Source organism: Arvicola amphibius, chromosome 10, assembly GCF_903992535.2.
Source record: "Arvicola amphibius chromosome 10, mArvAmp1.2, whole genome shotgun sequence".
Lineage (NCBI taxonomy): Eukaryota > Metazoa > Chordata > Mammalia > Rodentia > Cricetidae > Arvicola > Arvicola amphibius.
The window spans coordinates 88,775,344-88,787,442 of record NC_052056.1 but is presented as its reverse complement, the minus strand read 5'-3'; the positions used below and the strand labels follow the sequence as shown (position 1 = coordinate 88,787,442).

At 46.1% G+C, this 12,099-nt stretch overlaps 1 protein-coding gene across 1 annotated transcript in view; it reads right to left on the bottom strand.

The window, feature by feature from the left end:
* Positions 1-12,099, bottom strand: part of Caln1 (calneuron 1) — a 406,549-nt gene that overhangs the window by 319,301 nt on the left and 75,149 nt on the right. Inside the window, exon 2 of the mRNA XM_038346761.1 lies at positions 8,994-9,114. Within this exon, the coding sequence (XP_038202689.1) occupies positions 8,994-9,114 (121 nt within the window). The remainder of the gene's footprint in view (positions 1-8,993; positions 9,115-12,099) is intronic.

The window sequence follows — 12,099 nt, the reverse complement described above, 5'->3', positions numbered from 1 at the left end:
ACAGGTGCTACTTAGATGACCTTGGACAAGGTCAGTCATCTCACTTTTAGATTTTTCACATTTACCCAAAAAAAAGGAAAGAGAAAAGAAAAAGAAAAGAAAACAAAACAAAAGAAAAGAAGAGAAAAGAAAAAGAAAAGAAAAGAAAAGAAAAGAAGAGAAAAGAAAAGAAAAGAAAAGAAAAGAAAAGAAAAGAAAAGAAAAGAAAAGAAAAGAAAAGAAAAATACTTTCAAGATATCTGGACATGTAAGATGGTTTGGCAGGTAAAGGCACTTACTACCTAGCCTCATGATCTGAGTTTGATTCCTGGGATAGACACGGTAGAGAGAGTCTGCTCCCCCAAGTTATTCTCTGACTTCCACATTTGCACCTTGGCAGGTGTGCAAACCCCCATACACACAGAGAACACAATCAAAATAAGTATGAGTTTATTCCTACAGAGGACTTTGTGGTCCTGGGTGGTGGTGGTGGGGCACCAAGAGTCTGGAATGTGATGTACAAGCACTCTAAGGCTGAACAATCAATCCCTGGGCTTCTTTTTGGGTTTTATTTTGAAACGGTGTCTCAGTGAGTTACCCAGGTTGGTCTTGTAGCCCAGGAAACCTGCCCTCCTCAGTCTCCTAATCTCCTAATTGCTGGGATGACAGGCACGTGGACCACACACACATTCAGCGTGTGTGTGTGTGTGTGTGTGTGTGTGTGTGTGTTAAGAGGAGAGAATAAAGAGAATAATAAATAATGCTTTGGAATCTTAAAAAAATAAGGGAAAGGGGCTAGAGAGATAGCTCAGTAGTTAAGAGCACTTGCTGTTCTTTCAGAGGACCCAAATTTGGTTCTCACCATTCTCACCAAATTTGGTTCTCTCAGTATTCACGTCAGGCAGCTCACAACCACCTGTATTCCAGCTACGGGAGAGCCGATGCCCTCTTCTGGACACCATGAGCACCTGCACTCATGTGTGCATACCCACACAGAGACACGAACACACACATACAATTGGAAATAAGTCTTTAAAATTTTGGTGAAAGACGCATACTGACTCATTGTATTTTCACTATATTTTAACCTCTGTAAAATGCAAATATTAATTTTTTTTCAGTTTTTCAAAACAGGGTTTCTCTGTAGCTTTGGGGCCTGTCCTGGAACTAGCTCTTATAGACCATGCTGGCCTCAAACTCACAGAGATCCTCCTGCCTCAGCCTCCCAAGTGCTGGGCCACCACTGCCTGGCACAAATATTATATTTTTATGTAGGTATTTATGTATATGAATAGACAAGGGGTTGGGAAGAAACCTTAACCAGTAAAGGGCTTGCCTTGCAACCATGAGGACCTGAGTTTGATCCCTAGAACTCATATCAAAAAAGCCACATGTGGAGGCATGTGTTTATAACCCCAGGACTCGGGGAGGCAGAGACAGGAGGATCCCCAGGGCACACTGGTCAGCCAAATCTTCTAGTTCTCTTCCTTTTGCTATGATAAGCCACTCTAAGCAAAATCAACTGGGGGGGAGGGAATGGTTTATTTAGCTTATACAGTCTATCATCAAGAGAAGTCAGGGCAGGAACTCTAGGCAGAAACCGTGGAGGAACACTGCTTACTGGCTCGCTCCCCAAGGCTTGCTCAGCTACAACCCAGACCCACCTGCCTGGGGATGGCTCCACCCACAGGGGACCCATAGGCCAATATAATGGAGGCAATTCCTCAGTTGAGGTTCCCTCTTCCCAGGTGTGTTTGGATTTGTGTTATCAAAAACTATGATACCATCTGAGCCGTTTTGGTGAGTTTGAGCTGGCGACAGACCCTGATCTCAAAACTCAAGGTACAGAGCTTAAGAAATTGATTCTCAAGGCTGACTGACAAGGACTGGACATGCCCCTATGCGCCCACACAAACACACATGCATACACAATACACACACACAAAGAAACAGTCCTCTTGGATGGCGTGCCTGAATATGATCAAAATATAATACACATGTATGAAAACATTATATGAAACCCATTAATTTGTACAATTAATTTATAGCAATCCTTAAAGAAAATAATAAAAGTGCCATTTTGGAACATGAACACACACTGGAAGGCCAGAGGAGATTTTTTTTTTCTAATTACAATGCCAAAGATGTCAGAAAATTTCTGCGCGCTGTTGGAACTACCACGGTTCACAGAGAAGAAAGACGTCGGCTTGCCACCATTGTCTGCCCCGTCAGGAAGCTGAGCTCAGCTAATGGAGCAACCACAGTCTGGTCAACAGCAATGCCTTCAGGAGCCACCGGCTTCCCAGCCCATGTCAGCAGCTCGTGTGGGGAAAATAAGTCTGGGATTAACTGCAGCCATGGCTGCCGTCTTTGATACAGTGTTCTTTACAGATACAGTGTTCTTTCCAGATGATAAAGGGAAACTAGGTTGCTCTTGTGCTGAGCAGATAGCAGACAGCCAGTGGAGACAGAAGGACGGAAGGGAAGGACAATAAAGGTGTAGACAACTTTGTAGGGAGGGACTATGGGGCACCCAGCCCCACCCAACAGGCATGAGCACCTTTTCGAAAGAGATGACGTCAGTTTACTGAGGACAATTAGTACACGATTTATGAAGATCTCCTTTGTAGTGAATTTTGGATGTAACTACATCTAAGAAGAGACGTCGTTCTCTGCTTCCCCACCTTACCACACCATCCTCCCCTGCCCCACGTGCTTCTGCCACTCTGCTGCCGAGCACCACGGGGCCCTCACTAGAACCAAGCCAATGCTGGGGCTGTAGCCTTGAAAGCGCCACAACTTTAAGGAAAACGAATTCCGGGAACTCTGTTCTAGCACCCAAAAATAGAGTCATCTAAATAACAACGAACGACTAGGTGGGACCCGGTGAGGGAACAAGAGTCCCTGTGAATCCATGCTTCCAGTTTGCTGAGTAATTTCCAGCTCCGATTTGGCCAGTTGATGCATTATTCTCTCCCAAACTTGTTTAAAGAAAAGAAAGAGAAACTTCCCATGAAGGAACTGTGGCTTGAGGTGACCTGTGAAGTCTGTGGTTTTTTCATCCCCACACTCTAGTCACAGAGAGGACATTTTTGGCTAGAACATGGAAAGAAAGAGTCTATCACTGGTGATAATCTTCCACGAGGGGAAGCTATCTCCATGGCCACCCACAAGCAGGGGGCTGCAGCTGGTGCGGTGTGGAGAGGTGGAGAGCAATGGTCTTCAGCTGCCATGGGCATTGGATATGCAATGTAACAAAAAAAAAAAGGCTCGTGAATTCAATGTGTGGTCCTCCCCTGGTGGCATAAAAGCCACAGAGTAAGATCTATCATAGCAATGATCACAGCGGCACCAACTTCTGTTGTGAAAAAAGATTCACTGACCAAAAAAAAAAGAGTTTAGAAAAGAAAAGGTGTTTATTTATTTCACCTGAGAAGTCCAAGTTACAGTGTATCATCAAGGATTAAAGCGGTGGGGGGGGGAGGGCACTTCCAACAGCTCCACTCCACACATTACAACCTCAGTTAAGAGCAGAGAGTGGAAGAAGCATCCACACCCACATGCCTGCTCATGCTCAGTTTCATTTCTCCAATCATACAGTTGGGATCCCCTGCCTAGGAATGGTGCCACCTACGGTGGGCTGGATCTTCCCACATCAATAGACTTATTAAGACAATCCCTCCAGACATAGCTATAGGTCAACTCAGTGAAGACAGTCTCTTGTTCAGGCCACCTTCCCAGGTGATTTTAGGTTGTGTGGAGCTGATAATTAAAAGCTACCATGACAGGGAGGGTCTAAGAACACCAGGAGGTAGGACCAGGCTAACATAAGCAGGACAATGGAGAAAGGTCATTGGTGGTTAATGTACTCTATGCTTCCTGAATGCTAAGATGTTGTCTGCTCTGCTGTGCAGCACCCACCCTGACATGATGGTCTTTTGAGACCATGAGCTGAAATGATTCTTTCCTCTGTTCAAGTTGCTCTCTAAACGCGTTGTGCTCACAGAAACAAACAGAAAATGGTAATATAGCAACCCAGCCAGATCATGGAGGATACTGTGATGACAACCAGCGTCCAGGGTAGCAAGTCCATGTGCCACACTGCCTGTCTCATAGGGACACGTGAGTGGCCCTAAGTGGGAGAGCTTTCATATCAGGCAGCCCACAAAAAGAGTAATGACACAATAGCTCGGGAATTCATCTTCCCCAAGATCCAATCTGCAGCCTGGTGAGCCGGCTCTTGCCAGCTGGTGTTCAGACTCTGCCTGTCTGCTCTAAACCCAGAGCACATCTTCACTGTCATGCCCGCAGCCCCGGGATGCTTGCAATAAAGCAGGAAGAGCCATCGCTCAGAGTTCACCTTGGCAAAATAAATAAATAAATAAATAAATAAGGAATGAATCTTCCATCAGAAAAATAAATGGCCCTTCTGCCGGCAGAGAGTCTGGATTACCATCCTGAAGGACAAACACATCATCTTCACCAGTCAGCCTTGGGTCATAAAGCACTGGTTTCTCTCAACCAGGGACCCCCCCCCCCGCCATCTGTACTTAAGAGGGTAGTTACAATTCCTGCCAGCTCCTGTATCTACTAAAAAGGTACACTCAGGTCCAGTTCAGAATGCCCAGGCCTGGTTTAAACAGCAGTACACTTGTTTGTTTTATAGCCTGCCCAAGAATGAGGAGGGCATCTCAGCAAGGAGCCTATATAGGAGACAGCAGGGAAGAACAGCCCAAATCCAATCAGCAGTCTTTAGAGCCATGAAGAGTTGCTGTAGCAGGGCTCAGATTAACTGCAACTAAGTTTCTGCTTGCTTTAAATCACCTAGAAGTTATCTCCTAATTATCAAGGGAATAGTTACAAAGGACCAAAGAGAACCAGATCCCTGGAGCTGGGGGTATAGATTGTAAGCTGCCCATTGTTGATGCTTACAAAGTTGAAGTCATAGATGACTTTCAAAGTTCACCAGATTAGTAATCTCAAACCCTGCAAAGGTCACCCAAAATGGGGCTGGGGACATAGCTCAGTCATTGAAATCCTGGTTTTAGAAGCATGACAATCAGATTTTGAGATTTTGATCCTGAGGATCAAGTTAAGAGAGAGACAAAGAGAGAGAGAGAGAGAGAGAGAGAGAGAGAGAGAGAGAGAGAGAGAGAGAGAGAGAGAGAGAGGACGAAGGAGGAGGAAGAGGAGGAGGAGAAGGAGGGAAAGAAAACTGACATGGTGGAAATGGTGTAATGTCCTGGGGAGACAGAGACAGGAGGACCCCCTAGCACTCGCTGGCAGGCCAGCCAGCCTACCTGATGAGCTTCTACCAATAAAACACCTGTCTCAAGAAAACAACATGGCTGTATTCTAAGAAGCAACACTTGAGGATGTCTTCTGACTTCTATGTGCACATGTACACACATGCAAAAACACCCCCACAATGCACATGCAGCTACACACCACACACACCACACACACACACACACACACACACACACACACACACACACACGACGGCCAGGTTGCTTACTGTGGGATGTTCCAAGTTCCTAATTCAGCTAAGTCTAGGGGACTGTGTCTGCACGCCCCTACAGCGGGATTTCAGTCCACATGGCATTGAAAGATTGATGGAGCAGCGGAGCTCACAACAGTGGAGTGGGTGCGTGAGGGTGTTCACATCATTGTGGATGAAAAGATGGAACGATAAGAACCAGTAGGTGGATAACTGTTAGTGGTACTACACCTAGTGATCTACTTCTGACAACCAGCTCCACCCACTAAAGGTCCCACATCCTCCCAAAACAGTACCACAGGTGGAGAATACAAACTCAAAGCAGGAGCTCACAAAGGTACAATAGTGTCTAGCATTCATAGGACCCTGGGTTTGAACTACCCAAGCACCATCACCAAAAAAAAATTACAATTATTATTTGGATTTGAATCCTTTATTTAAATAGTTGTATAACAAAATATCTGAAGCTGGAGAGGACTTTCTGATCTTGCAGAGGAACCAAGTTTAGTTCTCAGCACAAAAACCTGGGTAGCTTACAACCCAAAAGTCAAGTTCTGGGGATCTGGTGCCCTCCTCTGGCCTCCACAGGCACCTGCACACACATTGCATATATACACAAGCACACACACACACACACACACACATGGGGAGGGGGATGGAGGGAGGGATAGAGAGGGAGAGAATAAATCTTTTGGGGTTTTTTTTTGAGACAGGGTTTCTCTGTGTAACAGCCCTAGCTGTCCTGGAACCAGCTCTTGTAGACCAGGCTGGCCTCGAACTCACAGAGATCAGCCTGCCTCTGCCTCCTGAGTGCTGGGATTAAAGGCATGCACAACTAGCACCCGGCTCAAGAGTAAATCTTAAAAGATAAAATACACTGGCACACATTTATACTCACAGATACTAGAAGGCAAGGAAGCAGCAGCTTCTATGAACCTTCTTAACCAACTGTGGTAAAATTACCAACACTCTCCATTCTCTGTGTAAAACCTTCCGATAAATTGCTGAACATGCACCTCTAGTTAAGTGGATTTTTTTCATCAAATCAGTACATCTGCTTCTGCTCCCATCAATTTACCAAGAATTAGTTATGTTTATATACTTGCAATAATTGCAGTTAATTAAATACTACATCAACCAATGAGACGCTGAACATGAGCAGAAAGCTGGGTCTACAAAGCCTAGTCAAATAATCAGATGCAAAGGCTAGTTACAAAACAAAAGCTTGATCCCTATCGGTGAACTGACTGTAAAAGGTGGGCCAGGGCGGTGGGCTGATACAAGGCTGATGAGCCATATACTCAGGTTCCTTTACAGTTATTTTTATTTTATAAAGCAAAATAAAGTAGCTAATGCAACAAAAGAGAGAGGGAGAAAAAATTAAAAGAATGAGCTATTGGGGAACATTTTAGAATCAAACCATCACAGGACCCTGCAACAATCTCCCCCAGACCCATGTACCATACCATCTCAGTCACAAACTTCCAAAATGGGGCGAAATCAGGTTTCTCTTTACCTTCAAATATACCTCCTACGTTCGTAATGTTGTGTTTCCCCAAAATTCCTACAAGGAAACCAAATCACCTACATAATGAAGTGGGGTGTTCAGGTTAGGTTATCAAAAGGACAAAACCCTCACGAATGGCATCGGTGTGCCTTCCAAAGAAGCCAAAGAGTATTAATTCATCCTCTACTGAGGAGGCACGGATATCACCATAATATTCTACCCCTAGCTTCCCAAGCTATGGGCAATAACTTCCTGTCATTTACAGATCAACCTGGCTGTGGCACTCTGTTACAGCAGTTTCAAATGGACGAAGACACCATCCAAGCATGGAGTCTTCTTGTTGTGGTTACAAACCTGGGCCCGCTCTGGAGATGGCAGGGCTCTCCTCCTGCTTCTGTGGAGTGAATCTCTACACATCCTTTCACCAACAGAAGGCGAAAAGATCCCAGGGTATGACTCACCTCTCAGGCCAACAGCCTCTGTTCAGATACGGAAGGCAGATGTGGCCCAGAGGTGGGGGCGGGCGGGGGGGGGGGGGGGCACATGTATGTGAGCGTGTTGGTGTTGATGTATATGCATGCGTTTCTCCTCCCTTCCTCCCCGCTCTCCTGGCTATTTCTCTCTGCAGTGTCGAGCCTCAAACCCAGAACCTTCCCCACAGTGCGCAACTGCTCCACCCCTGAGCTACATCCCAAACAATGGCCACTTTCCCCAACTTTTCCCAGGATCACCATGGATACAGCCCACGAGTCCTGCTCCTTCATTGGTCATCTGCGTGGAAAACCAAGCATTGTCATAACCATGCGAACAAGACGGGTGGCAGAAGGAAAAACTCTCTCGATGGCCTGCCATCGTTACATTCCTCACCCCCTGCCGTAGGCAAGCCACTGTATCTGTGTTGGCCCAAGAAAGTATTAGTGGGAAATTCAGCTCACTAAGAGACACATCTAAAATGCCATGGATCTGAACCTTAGGAGCAAAGATGTGGTCCACCTGAAGTAGTTGCAACTTCTCTATAATCAAAGCAAAATTCAAATTTATTTAGTAAGGTGGTATTGCTAGAATACAACATTAAGAAGCCACTCGGAAACCGATTCTGGTTTGGTCTCAGCAGGCATCATCAAATGAATCAACCTCGCTCTGTAGTTGAGAGGAAAGGCTTTACTCCCTTTGATTTTTAGTTTGTGTTGTTGTTGTTGTTGTTGTTGTTTTAAATAAGAGTGTGAGCTCATCCAAACTGCAGTAGGACACCATCCTAAGATAAATTTGGGCACTGTCTTGCCAGGGCTAATTTCCATCCTAAACCCTTGTCCTGGGCACTCGGAGATGTGCCGGGTTATACAAGAACAAAGACACTTAAGGTAATTGCTGCCTGTTCCTACCTAGATGAAGCTTCCAGATGATTCTTATTTGGGCACTGTTCAAAGTACCATGGCCCCAAGTCAAGAGACAGCAATAAACAGGGCTTAAGCCTCCCCGGCAGATGGACTCCACCATAAATGACAATAAAGAAAACAAGGTAATCCTGGCTATAAAGACCCTGCCAACTATATACATAATACATCTTTTGTTTTGTTGCTTTGAGACAGCATCTCATTATACAGGCCACAGTAACCTTGACCTCTACCACATAGTCCTGGTTGATCCGTTCTCCATCCCCCTGTGTCAGTTGAGTGCTGACAGGCATATGCCATCACAAGAGAATCCCAACAATAGATTTTAAGAAAAAAAATTAATCCATCCCCCAATCAGTAGTCAAAGTAACCACATTCATCATAGATTTTGCAGGCCACAAGGTCCATTCCACACAAAGAAGTCATTTAGACCAAAGTTTGTCTCTCAACTCTTTCCCATCACTCCACGCTTAGTGCCAAACACTCTCAGCTCGCCAATGTGCAAAACGGTTTCCCAACAGCCTGGGGACTTTCCCAACACCCGATACAGCTTCCCAGTTATCCAAAATGGCTTCGGGGAGGGGGATAAGTCCCCCTGTAGGCAGCTCCTTACCATCCAGTTCTTCCACAGAGATATTCGCCAACTGCTCGCTGTCGCTGCCTGCGGACAGAGATCGGTTGAGGTAATTCCCCTTGTATAACAAGCCAGCGGTCACATGGTGGAACGGCATCTTCTCCCTGTTCCGAAGACAACAGAAGAGAAGGAGAGAAGGACATCACCATTCGCCCATTCCATCATCATTCCCTTGGAGGATTGGCTCTGTTGTTCAGATGTTACGTAGCTGGGGCAGGTGGGACGGCTCAGTGGGCAAAGGGAATTGCTTCTAAGCCTGACAGTCTGGGTGTGAGCCCTGGGGTTCACATGGCAGAAGGAGAGAACAGAATCCTACAAGTTCCATCTGAACCCCCACACGCGTGCTCATCCACACAACACACACACACAATAGAGAAGGACACCTATGCCCTCCTCTGGCCTCTTCATGGGCATGCACACACAGACACAATTGTACTTTTGCACACATGTGTGTCATGTGTGTATACACCACACACATACAAACCAAGAAAAGAAACTGAGCTCCGAAGCAGACCCAAACTCACTACATAGCCCAGACTGGTCTTGAACTTGACGATGCCCTGACTCAAACTCCTGAGTGCTGGGGCTACAGGAAGTCACTACCATAGTCAGCTCCAAGTTCTTACAACTCCATGCCTGCAGGGGAATGTAAGTCTGAGATGAAGCCCCCTCCCACCTCCCTCAAAACTGATTGGGGTAAAGAGGTTACATTCAGAAACGGCTTCCCATGAAGAAAGGTGTCCAAGAATGAAGAGATTTAGGGCATTCTTAATGAAGTTAAAGATTCCTCAAGGCCAGACCCACATGCTGTCCAGCCAAAGTCACTGCCATTACTGGGGCATAGTGGGTCTCCCAGCACAGGGGAGATGGTTTGGTGGGCGAGGTGCTTGCCTTGCCAACACGAGGAACTCAGACTGAACCCAGAATCCACACAAAATCAAGTCAGATATAGTGGTGCACCGGAGAGATCCACCGGAGAGGTGGATCCCTTGAGATCTCTAGCCTGAGAGTTTAGGTTACTCGGTGAACCACGGGCCAGAGAGAGAGAGAAACTCTGCCTCAAAAGGCAAAATGGATGGCTCCTGAGGTACAAAACCCAAGGTTTTCCTCTGGTGTCCACACAAACACACACACACACACACACACACACATACACACACACAAGTTCTCCCCCTAACATACATATATAGGTCTATTGCAAGGTGTTTCTTTAGACTAAGTGATAGAAGGGGTAATCTCCTCCAAGCACAGGTTCAAGGCCTTGGTCCCCCTGAAAAGGAATGCCTCTGTACATGTCTGTTATCCTCTGGGCAAGTAACCAGCAGAATCCTTTTTGGCACTAAAGTTTGCATCTGCACTGTTAACCTCTGGGTCCTCTGTGAAGTGCGTACCCAAGGGGGTGGGGGACAGACTACTCAGTGTTAATCCCCAAGAATCACTGTCCAAAGCATTCTGACCTTGCTCATTTGAAAAATCCAAATGTGGAGCAGCACGTGATCGGAGCGCTCTAAAGTATAAAGCAGGAGAATCACCAGTTTGAAGCCAGCAGCACAGTCAAGTCAAGACTAGCCTGGACTACATAGTGAAATACAGAATAAAAAGAGAAAGAAGTGGGAAAAGGAAGAGAAGGGGAAAGAAGAAGAGGCAGAAAAGAGTAAAGAATAGAGAAGGAGGAAGAGGAAGAGGAGGACAAAAAGGAAGAGGAAGAGTAGGAGGGGAAGGAGGAGGGGAAGGAGTGGGAGGGGGAGGAAACGAGGAGGGAAGCAGAAGACTCATGACTGTGGCACCTGCACACTGTCCAGCACCAGGGACCTCTCTTCTGTCATTTTTCCCTTTCACAGGACTAAGTGAAAAAGCCAGGCAGATAGCCTCCCCCTCCCCCGCCACACCCCTTCAAGTCTAAGACACGCCAGCAAGGTTGCTGCTTAGCCTTGGAGCTGCTGTGCAGTCAAACAATGAAATCCCTAAGAGGGAGACTGGACCAGAGCACAAAGCCACTTAGAGGGAAACTATAAAAACAGTTCTGCAACACGGGCACCCAGGAGTTATTTAGACTCCACAGCCCCAGCTAAGCGCCAGGCACTTCCATCCGGACGTCAAACCCTCCTTTCAAATTCAAAATGTCTAAAAATGAATTAATCATCTTCCCACAAATAGGTTGCGCTTCCTGACTTCTCTATTTCTATCAGAGGTTCACTCATCACGGCAACTGGGACAGCCCTCACCAAAGCTCTGGGCCCCCAACAGACATATGGCTGAGACAGGAGCCAACTGTCACTCTCCCTTCACTCCGCACGTCACTAACAAAACGCTTATCCGTAGGAAGACTGCAAATGGCAGGTCACTGGCTGCAGTCTCTGGATAAGTAGGTAGAGTTGCTGCCAGGCAGGGACGGAGATCTGAGTTCAACCCTTAGAGTGCACAGGGAAAAGCCAGACACGTCCTGTAATCCCAGAGCTGGGAAGATGAGCCAGGAGGACCCCGGAGACTTGCTGCCTGAGCCTGCCTGGCTGAATCGGTAAGAGCTCCAGAGCAAGTGAGAGACCCTGTCGCGATGAAACCTAAGATTGACTTCGAGCCTCCACAGGCACACACACAGTGCGTGCACACCCATACGGGTGCACCCGCACACAGGCACACCTCATGCTTGCAAACACATGGGCACATACACATAAAGATTCACACATAATTAATTAGTTACATTTAAAAAATTAACGGCAGGACACTAATACAAAGAATGCATGCTTTTGATGATTATCAGGGATACATCTTCAACAAATGATGTTGGACTTCTACAAATCTAAACATATATATAGATTATATATATTATATATGTGTGTATGTATATATTATATGTATAATATATTATATATACATATGTAATAAAGCAGTTTTCTTCAGGTGTAACATGATCATTGGTTATCACAGTGCAGGGACTGCCATGACACTTCCACGATGCTTGGCCCACAGTCATGGAAACAATATAAGCACAACAAAACTGGTAGAGATAAGGCAATGGTAATGGATTGACCAGTGTAAGAGAGGAAGACTAGTCCCAGGACCCTCGGTTGGGATTTCAAACATT